This window comes from Mastacembelus armatus, chromosome 18 (assembly GCF_900324485.2).
Source record: "Mastacembelus armatus chromosome 18, fMasArm1.2, whole genome shotgun sequence".
NCBI classification, from domain to species: Eukaryota; Metazoa; Chordata; class Actinopteri; order Synbranchiformes; family Mastacembelidae; genus Mastacembelus; species Mastacembelus armatus.
Genome location: NC_046650.1, coordinates 11,316,431 through 11,330,327, shown reverse-complemented (window position 1 = coordinate 11,330,327; position 13,897 = coordinate 11,316,431). Strand labels below are relative to the sequence as shown.

Here is a 13,897-nt window from a genome sequence, read left to right as displayed (position 1 = left end):
CCATATGGAGCACAGCAGAGTAGCAGTGGTGGACAAACTGTAAATCATAAGGGAACTTCATCTAAGTGGTAGGTTTCCTAGTTTCTCTAGGTATTATCTAGATTGAGAAAAATTAAACACTAACAGAAGAAAAGAACAAAAAAGAGAAGAAAAAAGGGATAACCGTGGTAACAGGGAAGAGAGACCAAATGAGATCTAAACATAAGAAACCAAAAAAGGAAATGCTTGAGAAGTGAGACAAAAAAATGCACCAGACAGCTTTACAAAAAAGAGATATTCAACAGCAGGCACTACAGGGGTCAGGCAAGTGTGTGTGTGTGTGTGTGTGTGTGTGTGTGTGTGTGTGTGTGTGTGTAATAGAGAGAGGGGGGAAGGGCTATGCTAAGCCAGGCTACAGATGCAGTGGAGCAGACAGGCATCTGTCCTGTACATCTGCCACAGCGTCTACAGCAGAGTAGGACTGTCACTAGACCCCCTGTGAACACATACAATGTCAAAGCATACTAATACACACGTGCACTGTGAAATGACTCAATTAAGATGATCAGACTGCAATTAGTGTGCGCCCTTGTGCATCACAAAAGGTAGATTACACCCTTCTGCAGTGTCAGGCTTGGGTTAAGACATTCACAATCCGCCACTTCAGGCTGCTCAGCCTCCTTTTAAACAGACTCTCCAATTGTGAGGTGACCTACAGTCAAGTGCCTAGGTAGGGTTGGATGTGTGACCTCCTGAAGGCCCACATGAGCCTCCAAAGCACAGACACTTGCTAAAACAACAGGATCTCTTATTAGACTACATCTCAGCTATACATTTTACTCATTAAACTGCACAAGAACAAGGAGTAGTTTATTTTGTCCAGGGCCTGAAGAGTGGGCTGTCAGACAACCTACAGCATCAACAGACAATAAGATACAGCAAAAAAAGTTTAGAACTTTAATACAGTAAATGGAAGAACAGAAATTACACACTTGACTCAACCACAAACAAAGACAAGACAAGAGGGAAAGCACAATAACTTGGGGAGAAGAAAATTAAAATGCAGGCAAGCAGTTTCAGACCAAACAGTCTGGGCTGAATCATCTGAAGTTAGGAGTTTTCACAAAGAAGCAGATAACTAAAATACGGCTTCTGTTGAGCTCATCCATCTGAGGCGATGGATTCTGCAGAGCTGGCCCTTCCTCCGTTGTTTGGGAGAATAAGCCCTTGAAGGGGCGGCTCCCTTAGCAGAGAGGCAGCTTATCCAGCCTGTATGCTTGTGTGTTGTGTCTGTTTGTGTGTAGATCTGTGCACGCCTGTCTGAACCTAAGATGTGTATATGTGCGTGCATGTCTGTATTTGCTCCTTTCCACTGTGTGTGTGTGTGTGTGTGTGTGTGTGTGTGTGTGTCATGTATTGTATTTCCAGTCGAGTAGCCTTCCTGACAGGGCGGCCCTGCAGGACCTGGAGCTTTAGCTGCCCTAAAAAGCCCCTGCAGGACCAAGCACTATTTTAGATGTCTGTGCTGCTGCCTGGCAGAAAATCTGTTGTTGCTGCAGGAAGGGGGACAAGTGGGTGTGAATGAACATGCAGACACGGGGACACTGAGGCGGATTTATAGAGACAAACACAAAGAACAAAACATCACGATGCACATGGGGAACAAAGACATACACAGACACACTGAAGGAGTTGTGTTTGTGCCTTTCGGCTGCTGTGTAAAGACTATTTTGTGTCATATTTCTGGACATTCAAACCAGCAGACAAATGGAGGGGCCAGTACAAGCCAGCAGACTGGCAGCACATAAATGAAAGAGGGGGACACATCAAAAAGTGCATGGGCCCCTTTTTCCAAAACCATGCTTGGCTGTTTCAGGCAATACGCAACCCTTCATTTTGCCCACTGATTGCCACGCGCAGAAAACGAGCACGCACACACACACCCACATGAATGCACGAGAGAGGAAAACCAATGTAACAAAGAGAAACACCAACAAGCAAATAAATGCATATGCACATGCACACACAAACCTCTAGAAGCAAGCCACAACATTCATCAACAGTCTGTGTTCACACAAATACTGTTCTAAATGACTTGGAACAAACTCAAGAGGAGCAAGAGAATAAAAACCTGCCCTGCTGGTCAAGGCACACAGAGTGCAAGTTTAAACTGCAAGTCTGCAGAAAAGGTGACTTATCATATTTCTGGCTTGTTTTGCTGCAAACAACTACAAGACATGGTGCTGAATTCAACATAAACATTCAAGTGAGTCTCGGAGAACCTTAACATGAACAACTGGACAGATCAAGATACGAGGTGCCAAATGGTAGAGGTACGGATGATCAGGCCAGCCTTACATAGTTAAAAACTACACATTCAAAGTTGCTGAGTTTGTAAGTTAACATGCTGCTGCTGCTGCTGCTGTTCCTGCCACAACATGCAGCCAATCTGTGCTATATTTATTCTGTGGTTGTCACAGATGCATTTCTAACTAAATCTGCATCACCACAAGAAATAAGCTCCTTAGTGTTCATGACTAGTTGACCATGGGTAATGGATGCCTTTGTTTTCTGACATGTATATCTTGAATTTAATTAAAGATCATATATTTTCACCCCTGTGCTCACTTTTTTAAGACACACAGCTGATGTCAAAATCACTGCCATATTTTGATGCCAACAATGTCTTTAATTAACACACATGGTGGTAACATGAAATATATAGTCTAAAACATTCGGGTAATAGTTCTTATCTTCACAATATTCAGCTGTTTTTCATGGTTCTCAAAAATCTATTTATTTGGTTTTCTTTACTAGGTGAAAAGTGTTTGTAAAATCAAGTCCACTCTGCGCCCAGATAGGCATACAAATACTACTATGAAAAGTAGGGTCTTTAGGGAAGATTGTACACTGCACATGTGCACGCACGCTCACCTTGTTAGGCGCTGTGGCTGAGGGCGCTCCCCGAACTTCCTGCAAAGACACAAAATGAGAAGAAAACATGAGTGGGCTGGTTATCAACCACAAACACACACAGAGTAAACACTGCATTACACAATGGCACGATTGTACAAACACACATGCACACCGTGGCCTTGACAGTGTGCTCAGAATGAGACAGGTGACAAATTTCACGGCAGCAGGCACATTGAAGCAGCAGTGCCGATGCCGAGCGTAAAAACTCACAAAAATTAACCACCACTGAAGTCTGGGCTGTGACAACGACATCACATGATTTGATTTTGTCTAAAATTTAAAGTGAAATGAAGTGACAGCTACTTCAACACTTTTAGTAAATTATTAGTAAATTGTAAGATGCTTTTTCTAATTAACCAAACATGAACAGACATTTCAGTATCTAAGAATTCAGCTGTTTTCTAAGCAAGTCTGCTGCGAGTCCATTTTTAGCTTCATACCTTTAATTTCTTAAATTAATTCTGTTAATCCGCACTATTATGGCAACATCCTCTACCTTCAATTGCTATGGAGATTCTGTCCTAAACAGCTGAGCTGTAGTTAAATTCCACTTGCTGGAAGCCTGATGAATCAGTAAACTGACTGAGTCATACCTGAGAACTCTTACTGCAAAGAAACCACTGCTGATGGAACATGTACAGAAATGATCAATAACTTACAACATGTCACACTTGAGAGTAACGTTTTGCAGGTAACTTGTTTTATTTTGTTGGTAAGGTACTGACCTTTTAACGCAACTCAGTCTGGTCTGTATTCATTAAACATCTTCCTCAGTGATAATAGAGAAACATGACTAATGTGCGATAACGGATGCAAACACATGCACAAAATACACAAAGACAATTAAAAAAAAAAAAAAAATCCGATATAAATGCAGAAACCAGGCCCAAGGTAAGTGTGAAATTACCACACAACACTAAGGAAAAAGGAATTGCTAATCATAATTTATTTGAACAAACCAGAATGTTTTTTCTTATCCCCCCCCACATTTGTGTGCAAATCTACTAAACCAAAAACCTTTTTAATTACAAAAAATAATCTATATGCAACACAGAAGGCTGATAGTGCTTCCAATTCCAGAGTCTGAACCTCTGACAAGTTTCAGCTTATGTGTTCCTTTCATCCACATGCGTATGTTTGTCATGAACTGTTCAGTAAATGACCTTTGGCTCAGTATACCCTGCGAAATGTAGCCTAATTACAGTCATTTTAGTCTCATGCAGTCAAGTTACAGCCTGTAGAACATCCTGGCGCGTGCCGACGCTAGACTCAAAACTGTAAGTTCCACCTGGAAAAACCTGGCAAAGAATGGATGGCTATGGCAAGCCAAGTTAGCCTACAGCTAGCATCACCCGTATGATAAGCATATGAGTGACAGAGTGCTAAATCCACCCCGTATTATGCATATCTGAAAAACCTGACAACCTCCGATCATTTATTTTGTCTACAAAATGCTTTAAAATGCCCCTTGTCTATTTGACCCAACAGTCCAAGATTTAAAAGATCAAGTTTATGATTGTATGTCACAAAGAAAAGCATTTTGTGTGTGTGTGTGTGTGTGTGTGTGTGTGTGTGTGTGTACGTTTGCCTGCAAGAAGGACTGAGTGAGTGAGTCAGATATTCTCCTTGTGTAGGATGTGGTAGCTTTGCAGGCTGTTGATAAGTGTGTCAATACATCTTACGTGCCATCAATAAACACAGATAGCGTGTCACTCGGCCGGCTGGATTTTGGCACACAGGTGCGGTGAGAAATTTAAGAAAAAAAGAAGCGTGTAAATACGACAATGCGAACAGGGATGAAAATAGCAAATGGGAGAAGCAAAGGGTGGGCAGCAGAAAGCCATGGTTCTAGGGGCCAAAAGGAGGGAGTGGAGGTGGAATAATTATAAAGGAGGGCAATCAATAAGGTTCCCACAGTGAAACACTGATGCTTCAACTGGCTAATGGATTCCAGACAGCCCTCTCCTTTCCATCCTCCCCCTTCTAAACCTCACCCCTCCACTGCAAACAGCGAGCGATGGAGGAAGGGATAATGCAGGGGAGGTGTGGGGTGAGATTAAAGGCAAGACAGACGGCGTGGATGGTGTTGAATTATAGAAATAAAAAAAGAAAGAAATATGGGAAGACAGTGCAAAACAACATGTCTGTGCACAAGGCACTAAAGAGAGAGGAAAAAAGAAATCTGTGTATTTTGTGAGCACATGGCTTTATGGGTGGATTTACACACCACAATTCTCGTGCTATCTCTACCACCGTCATGTGTTTTAAAAAGGTCACATGAAAATATTGCGGGCAGCTTGTACAGCTTTACCATGAAGTAGTGATGTATAAAAAGAGATGAAGGTGGTCAGAAGTGTTAGAGTTGGGTTCGCAAGTTCTGTGAAAAACCACCATCCACATTTCCTATCACCCACATGAGCTCACTAACAAACACGCTTGAGACACAAACACCATCAAGAAAGGAAGACCAAAGACAGGAAAACCGCAAACACAGCGTTGCAAAGGCAAAAGAAAGGCAAACAGGCTGTTGCATCTGCAGCTTTTCAGGTAGGCTTGACTGTAATGAAATGTCATGTTTCATGGCAGAGCTCGCGAAAGTTCAACTGCAGTATTATGTCCTAAATTTTCTTAAATAAGTGTGGTGAGATATTTCAGTTGACGTAAGCCACCTTTAATGTCAATATTCAAGCCTGAAGGGTCACACAAAGGCAACCTGAAGCCCAAAGCAAGATACCATCATCACCTGCCCATGGGCTTTTGGCATTACTATATTCCTGCATCATTTGGTAACAGTGAAGTTGTATTACTTTTTCACGTTAACAATACTTTTTATTCATATTTCCTATTTTTGCTCTATTATTCAGCCTAATTGTGCTTCCTCATCTCATGAAACAATGAGAGCTCCACCTCTGCAAAAGTGCAACTCAAGTAGTTATTCAATGCGTGTCCAAACAAAAGGTCTGTCTCATCATCTTCCTTTGCACATGATGCACTATGATGTGCACTGCAGCGTGCAACACACACAGACTGCCTCAGTGCAGGCCAGGGGTCAATGGAGGAAAAGGAAGCTTTGCATGAAGAGGACTTTTGTCTGATTTGCTGTTTATCTGTTACAACTACTCTCCTTTCCCTCCTTCCTCCTCACTATCACTGATTCCACTGGATACACCGGTCATGAGAGGCAAAGCAGCTAAACAGCAGAGAGAAACAAAGCAACTGAAAGTATTTTGGATTCAAGATCCTACTGAATTACTGCAATACTAGTATTGCAATAATATGACTAATATGACTGACTAACACAAGTGTGACAATTATACCACCACCAGAGGGTAAAGCATTTAAGAAAATCTAAACGTCATTGTTATTAATGTTCAATTCTGCAAGCAGTGTATCTGATGTAGACCAGTGAATGATAGCACAAACACATACACACAAACACCTACTTGTAAACTACCAAACTAATTTCCCTTACATTTCTCATCCTTTCCAGATCTGTTTATGGACCCTGTAATGGAGCTTGTTTTACTGTGGCAATATCCTGTTAGGAACCCGATAGGCCCATTAAACTAAGCCAACTCGCTGCTAGCTTACCCTGGCATGGTTACTAATGGGTAAGTGTGCCAAGGGCAGTGAACTGCTATAAGATGGGACAGTCATTCCTTTTACTTGCGGGCAGTGAAAGACGATGTCCTGACGCTTTGCTTTCATTGGGAAGTGGGAGTGATGTGATATACGGGAGTATAGTAATGTGTTATTGGTCTTAAAGTAAGCAAAACGTCCAAAGATCCACCGACCATGCGTTTGTCATTTGTGATTGTATGTCAGTTTCAAATTTGTAGCATGAAATAATTCTAGAGAAAAATAAGATGCACAAAAAATATGTTATTAAACTGTTGAGTTGTCACTGAGAACAACTAAAGTTTCAGTCACACTACATTCATCACTAGTGTCTGAACAGTAGTACAATGCAAAAAGTCTGATGACTACAGTGGATGTTTTAACTACAACTGCATTTCTCTCCAAGTAAAGGCAGAGGTATTATTCAGGCATTTTCAGTAATAATAATAAAAAATATTTTAAACTGTAACTAGAGTCAGCATTTCTTCTCTGTTTAATTTTAAAGTCTGTGCCAGGCAGAAGCACCTTGCTTTGCTGTTGGCTCGACTGTGACTGACAGCATGAGAGTCCTAACAGAACCACGGAATGTGTCAGCTATTGGCTGAAAGTTTCAGAGCTCGAAAAATCAGAGAAGTAGAACATGGAAGTACAACACTCACACATCATGTCACCTGTTTGTTTGCCTTTAATCTGAGACTGCGAAGTGAACATCCTTCATAGTGTAAAACTTTACAGCCTGATGCTTCCACGCTGCAACTTTGTAAGCCGAGACTGTCAGCTTCCTTTACAGTGATGGATTATATACACCAACTGAGCTGTTCTCAGTGAAGTCTGGATCAAAACCGAAGCCTAGAAACCATGGGAAAATAGATAAAAGCTCTTTCATGCTGCCAACAATAATATTCTAAGGGGAAATAAAATGCCTGTAATATTACTGAAAGTATGTGGGCATTGAAATGTTAGAGCTGAAATATACAGAATAATATCATTTGGAAAATTTTCTTCATACATGGCCTTTTATGATGGATGTTTTCAATACTTGTTTATATTATTCATTTCTTCTTAATTCCCAAAGTACAAAGTCTGCTCTCATTTGGGTTGCTTTAAAATACACAGATATGTAGATCAGACAGACATTAGATTGACACTTTAATTTCTCAGAGGGTGCACACACAAACAGCCAGAGGGTGACAGACTGTATTTTTGTGGTGACTTATTAAAACCCAACACCTCTAACCAGCAGCAGATACATCTCGAAGACACAAAGTGAAACTCCACACCAAACCTCCCCTCAGGCCTGTTTCACAGAACACACATAGAAACCACAATTGGAGTCATAGTGAACAGCTCTTGGAGAAAAAAAAATTACATGTATTATATGTCACATCTGGACCAGGGGTGGCAGTAAGATGCAGATGCCCAGTTATCCAGAAATCTTTCAAAGTAAAATACAACAGGGAGGATTTAATCTTCAGTTTATCATTAATAAACATCCTCCTTCATGTCTTTATGTTTAGAATCTTTAATTGATCTGAAGACTTTGGTCAGCTATTTCTCATGTTGATACCAACCTAGACAACAGGTTAATAACTGATTGTGAATATGTAACTTGTGGGTCAGTGAAATTAGGCATTTTCCTGAAATAGTAGACAAAATTATAAATTAATAAATACAAAAGCTTTCTATAAAAAAAAAAAAAAAAAAATGTTTGGAAAAGACAAAAAAAGTTATTTTTTTAAAATTTGCTCTGATGTGGCACCAAAACCACCTTGACTTTTTTAAGTCACACAAATAAAATGTAAATGAAATACTATATAAAATACTAATATAAATTAAATACTATGTAGGTACATCTACCATACACTGATACACTGGTCATACCATAAAATGAACCTCTGGATTCAGTGCGGTGGGGGAACAGGGAGGGCGCGCTCTCATCGTTCTTTGACAGGAAGTATGAAATATGAGGTGCTGGACGACAGGGTGTGGGGGGCATGCTATGAATAGAGTGTTGACACAAACACATGTAACACACATCAACATGCAAACGCAACAGGGGGTTGATTGAGAACATGTCGACTCGACCTGTCGTTCATATGGGGACGTGTTTGACAGCTGTGACTGACAGTCCAAACAGTGTGAAGTAGAAAACACACATCAACACCCGAGGGCTCTGAAGAGACCAAAATATACACCCTGACATATCCTCAGCATTACATGCCAGACTGAGAAGACACACACTAATGCAAGCACGTGTGCGCACGCAAACGCCTTTTGCTCTCTCATTCAGACTCATATTGGACAAATCTCTAACTTAGTTTTATGTGCCTCTCATACTCTCAATGCCCATGGTAACAGATGTAGTAAAGTTGCAACATTTTGGCCAGAATAATTAAGCTTTAGGAATCAATATTATTGACAACATTTTGTTTCATCATTCATGTGGCCAGAAACCCTGTAAAGAAACTTTAAAGTATGCATCCCAAGTTATACTGCTACTGTGTCTTTCTCTCACAACATCCTAATCGGGAAGCATAAATCCATCAGCTCATCTCCCCATAGACAGTATACTAAATGTCAAACACTGTACCCAACACTACAGGACCCAATCCTCTCCATGGGAACTGGGAAACACTACGCAGGAAGCGTTTTTTCCACTCACGGGAATTGAGACATTGTAACATCACTGACAACTTCGCTGTGCAGACAACTATGGTGCCATTTTTACAGGCAATGTTGACAAAAGGCACTTACTCTGACTGTAATTGTGGATTAAAATGATTGTTCCTAACTGTAACATACCTAAATTAACCTTCGCCAAATGACATTTAAATGAAGGCATTTACTGATGTAGCTCATGCTCCTAATCAAACTGGTGTGAAGTGACTAGGCTTTTCTGTGTTGCTCAAGACGATGCAATTTCTACTGAACCTGTTAGCAAAATGCATATGCTGTCCTTATTAGATTACAAAATATGTGAGCATTCAAAGGAACTAGATGATCTGAACTAGATGACAATCTGTGAGCTGACAAAATTCAAAACCTTGATCTCTTAACTGCAGACCAATACCATTATCTCTGAAATGTGTAAATTCAGACGCTCACCAAAATAAGATAATTTACAAAAATGTGTTTGCAGTATAATAGAAACCTGAGCCCTGAAACTGGAGATAATATGCGACAAGTTTTGTCTAACGACACAAACAGACATGGACACACTGACCCACTATCTTTTGGGGAGCTAGTGATTCCCAGGGCACCGAAACACAACACTCCAGCGCCAGACGCCATCATTCATATGCTCAAGGTCAAGGGTTCGGAGGTGACCCCCTGTGGGCATGGGCAAACAGTGTGCTCATGCACAGTTTCTGCCAGAAAATAAGGCAAAGGTGATACCATGACAGTAATCCTGATTTATTTTTGATGGCAAAATCATTTATATTTTCACTAGGTCCTTAAGTAGATGCACAAGCCTCCAACTGCCAACAATCTGCCTACAAGAAGCACTTGGGCTCACTTAGATAATACAAACTCTATAATTAAAGAAATAACATTTTTTATTGTCAACACACATTCTGGCTTGGATAAAAACAAAGTTGACCTCATCATCTCTTTACGGGAAATAGCACCCAAAGCAGTCTGTTTAAAATCTACTCATAATAACCAAGATAACTGTAAGCGTCATGTGCAACTAATTTACACCCAGGGTGGGTCAACTACACTCTGACCACACATCTGACTGTATATGCATTTACACACTTCTCTCACACTCACACTCTCTCACTCACACACACACATGGAACTCCAGGACAGTGCACACAAACAGCAGTGTGTGAAAAAGAAGTGGGATGGGATGAGGGATTAGGCCTATATTAAAAAAAAAAAAAGGTGTCTGGTTTCCCTGCCCGAGGACTGATAGCAGATATCACAACTCCTCAGAGTGTCTCTACACCTCATTATCAACACCATGCTCCCTCATAGCTTCTACTGGCCTCTGTAGCCAAGGGCCACCTCAGTGACACCAAATATACGGGCCCTGCTCTAACCATAGCTGAAAACATGGTGCTTATACACTCAGCAACTGAGGAAGAACTTCAGAGGCCATTTCATCTACTGTCTTTGCATCATTTGTCTGCAACTGGACCATCAGTGGTTCACCAAACTAATACAGATAAAGCAAACTAACTTGTGCCTTATAAGTCTAGGGACTTTTAAGGCACAACTAACTTTTCTGCTGGGTGCACACAGCATCAGTGTAGCCTCCTGGCACAACTAACACTGTTCCCCCTTTTTTCACTCCTCATCAGTGGAAAAACAAGACCAAGAGTAATGAGAACAAGTGGAGGATTGACAACAGTTTTATAAATAGATGCACTCTGCCTGTCAACGCCTCACCAATGTCATATTCCTAAATATCTTTGCTTTAAATATTTGTTTAGGAAGTGGCATGTTTGTTGACAAGTCTGCGAGCTCTGCCTCACCAACCTGCATAGTGAGATCAAAGCAAAACGCAGACAGAATTGAGATAAGAATATGTGCAAATTTCATGTCACCTTTCAAGCAGAGATGCTAAAATGTCAGTGGTTACAGGCTATCAAATGAGACCTCTCCCTGCTTTCCTTTACCTTATATCTTGGTTTTAGGCTGTTTCGTTGGACAAGAAAAGACAATGGGAAACTTGCAAGTGGAGCATTCATCCAATCAGGTGCAGAAGGGATTCATACTAAAGAGGAAACTGACAGCCATCTATTATATATCCATAAACAGACATCTGTCAACAGGCTCTGTGGCATTAGCCCAACACAGTGAATAAAGTTAAATTATGTGCTGTTGTTGCCCTGTTAAACAGATTACAAAAGACTTTTGCGGAGTAATGCCTTCAAGCGTGATTTAATGAATGAAGCCAAAAATCAGCATGATGTGCAAGATAGAAACATCTTGAGATTGAGACACTGTTTTCCTTGTTATAGTTACCTGTTTTCAAAACGTTCAAGACTGGACAGAGAGAAATGGGTGGAAATAACATGTCTCACCAAGCAAGTGAACATGTTTGTGTGGAGGGGACTTCAGGCTTAGTGAGAGAAATTTGGAAATTCGAGCCCGCTGGCTACATTAGCCTTGGCAGCCTATTGAAAAATACCTGCATACTGATGTCACTCTCCCAACACGCACTGCTATGCAGTTACAACAACACATAGGACCATAAACATCACCCTTTTCCTTTAATACGCACTCACTTCCTCAGCCACACTCTGCCTTGCTGTGTGTGGCCTCTATTACCTATACATTCAGGTGCATATTTAATCCTTGAGGGAAAAAAACTGTCACAGTGGTGGCGTAGCCAAGTTTGGGCACTACATTTGTATCCTAAGTCAACCCTGGACAAGTGTTTAAAAGAGTAGGCAGGGGCAAGAGAGACAGTGAGAAAGACGTAAATAGGGGAAGCGGAGAGGACAGAAAGTCTTCTAGGCAGCAACCAAGACAACAAAGAGAAATGTCTTGACTTAGGATTACTCTGTGCTTGGCACCACTACTCTGGCATGTGCCACACTGTGCACACCAACAACGGCAGCAGTCAGACAGGAGCGATGAGGGCAATGTCACTACAAATATTCCCAGTCTAGCCTGCTAGGAAAGCTACTATGAACCATCCACAACAGTCCCGAAGACAGTGAGGGACACTCATATAGAGATGGATTCTTTCAAGAGCAATATTCAGCCTATGTATATTACCAAATGTACTCTTTGGGTTTGCCAAAAGGATATTATAACTAAATATTACTTATATGTGACACACATGTAACAGTAGTAGCTTGAAAGTGGCGCTGACCCTGACCATGCTCAAGCCCCTTAACATTCAGATTTCTCTGTTTTGAGGCTGCCATGGAAGAACACTGAACAAAAATCAGTCAAACATCACTGTGGGTTTACTAAGAATTGTCTCGCCCTAATCTACTTTCTATGTATCCCTGAAATGAATCCAGTCTGGTTACCAGCTTATAAATTGGAATAAGAGAAGGGCAAGATGAAACAAAAGAATGAAAGCTGATAGCATCAGAATCATAAAAAAGATAGAAGCTTATCTTTTATAAGAAATAAAAGTTTAATGTTACATGCACAGACATGAGCAGAAAGAGAGAACTCAGTTGGCGAAGTTAACTGACTGTTGATGAGCTGTCTGACCCTCAAGGCTGACTGACTGCAGATGGCAGAGGTCTGAGAGCTGCCCTGAAATGCCCCACTGGGGGCTGAATCAAGGGCAGGGCTCAGTGATGTGTGTTTGTGAGAGTGTGGAGTTGGGTGGATCACATCAATCTGTACTTGCAAGTGCCTGCACATACATAGACACATAAAGCACCAGCTCCATCTGTCTATGACATGGGAGAGCTTAATGACAGAGGCAGAAAAGCCAAAGAAAAGGCCTCCTCGCTCTGTCTCTCTCTTGCCCTCCCTCCCCTTCACTTTCCTTCCCTCCACCGCTCTCCCTCCTGACCGCACTCTCCAACACCAATGCTCCATATGGAGCTCTCTGGACAGACTTTTAAAACTCATCTTGGCCTGGCAGACAATCAATAAGACATCTAGACGTACACTCACTTGCACACCAAAGGTACACATTAACGACTGTAATCTGGCTTGCAGGCTGGAACATACGGAACAAGTACATACTCCATTACTTCTGCACATATAATATGTTCTAAACACAGTAATGAAATTTCCAGTGTGTGCTGTGGAGCCAACCTGGACTCGCATGCACACACAAACACACACTCCCTTGATGCTTGTTCTATCTTTAATGAAGTCTCCTTTGTGAATCCCACAGTGCTGACTCTGTTTTCTCTATACTGCCTGCCACCTGGTTCCATTCAGTCCTCAGATAACATGTGCCCTAAATTGAGATAGTCTGACACTTCTGACCAATCAGAGCGTATCTACAAAGAGGTCATCCCTGAAATTATTTGCCTCAATTTGTAAAAATTCAAGATATTACTGAGCACAGGGTTAAATAACTGGGTTAACTGGGTCTGATAGAGTTCAACCTCCAGCTTGTAAAGGAAGAAATGAAACTGGAAAAGATAAAAGCAGTCTTGAGGTTTTTGCATTTTCAGGCTAAAGATAATGAGTGGGATTGTTATTCTCTCTTCAGGCAGAGAGGAAACGGTTAAGAGCTGTGCAGCACTGCATTATCACACCTCAGGCAGGTTAGACAGACAGACGGCAAAGTATCCTCTTCACAAAGATAGTCACATAATAAACAGAAGAAACCCAAATGACTGGTTCATGTGTGCACAAAATTTTCCAATTAAATTATTCGTTCTTCACC

General features: G+C 41.3%; 1 protein-coding gene across 1 annotated transcript in view; it reads right to left on the bottom strand.

The window, feature by feature from the left end:
• rbpjb (recombination signal binding protein for immunoglobulin kappa J region b) overlaps positions 1–13,897 on the bottom strand; it is a 38,845-nt gene that overhangs the window by 14,497 nt on the left and 10,451 nt on the right. The window contains exon 2 of the mRNA XM_026329895.2: positions 2,914–2,952. Coding sequence (XP_026185680.1) covers positions 2,914–2,952 — 39 coding nt within the window. The remainder of the gene's footprint in view (positions 1–2,913; positions 2,953–13,897) is intronic.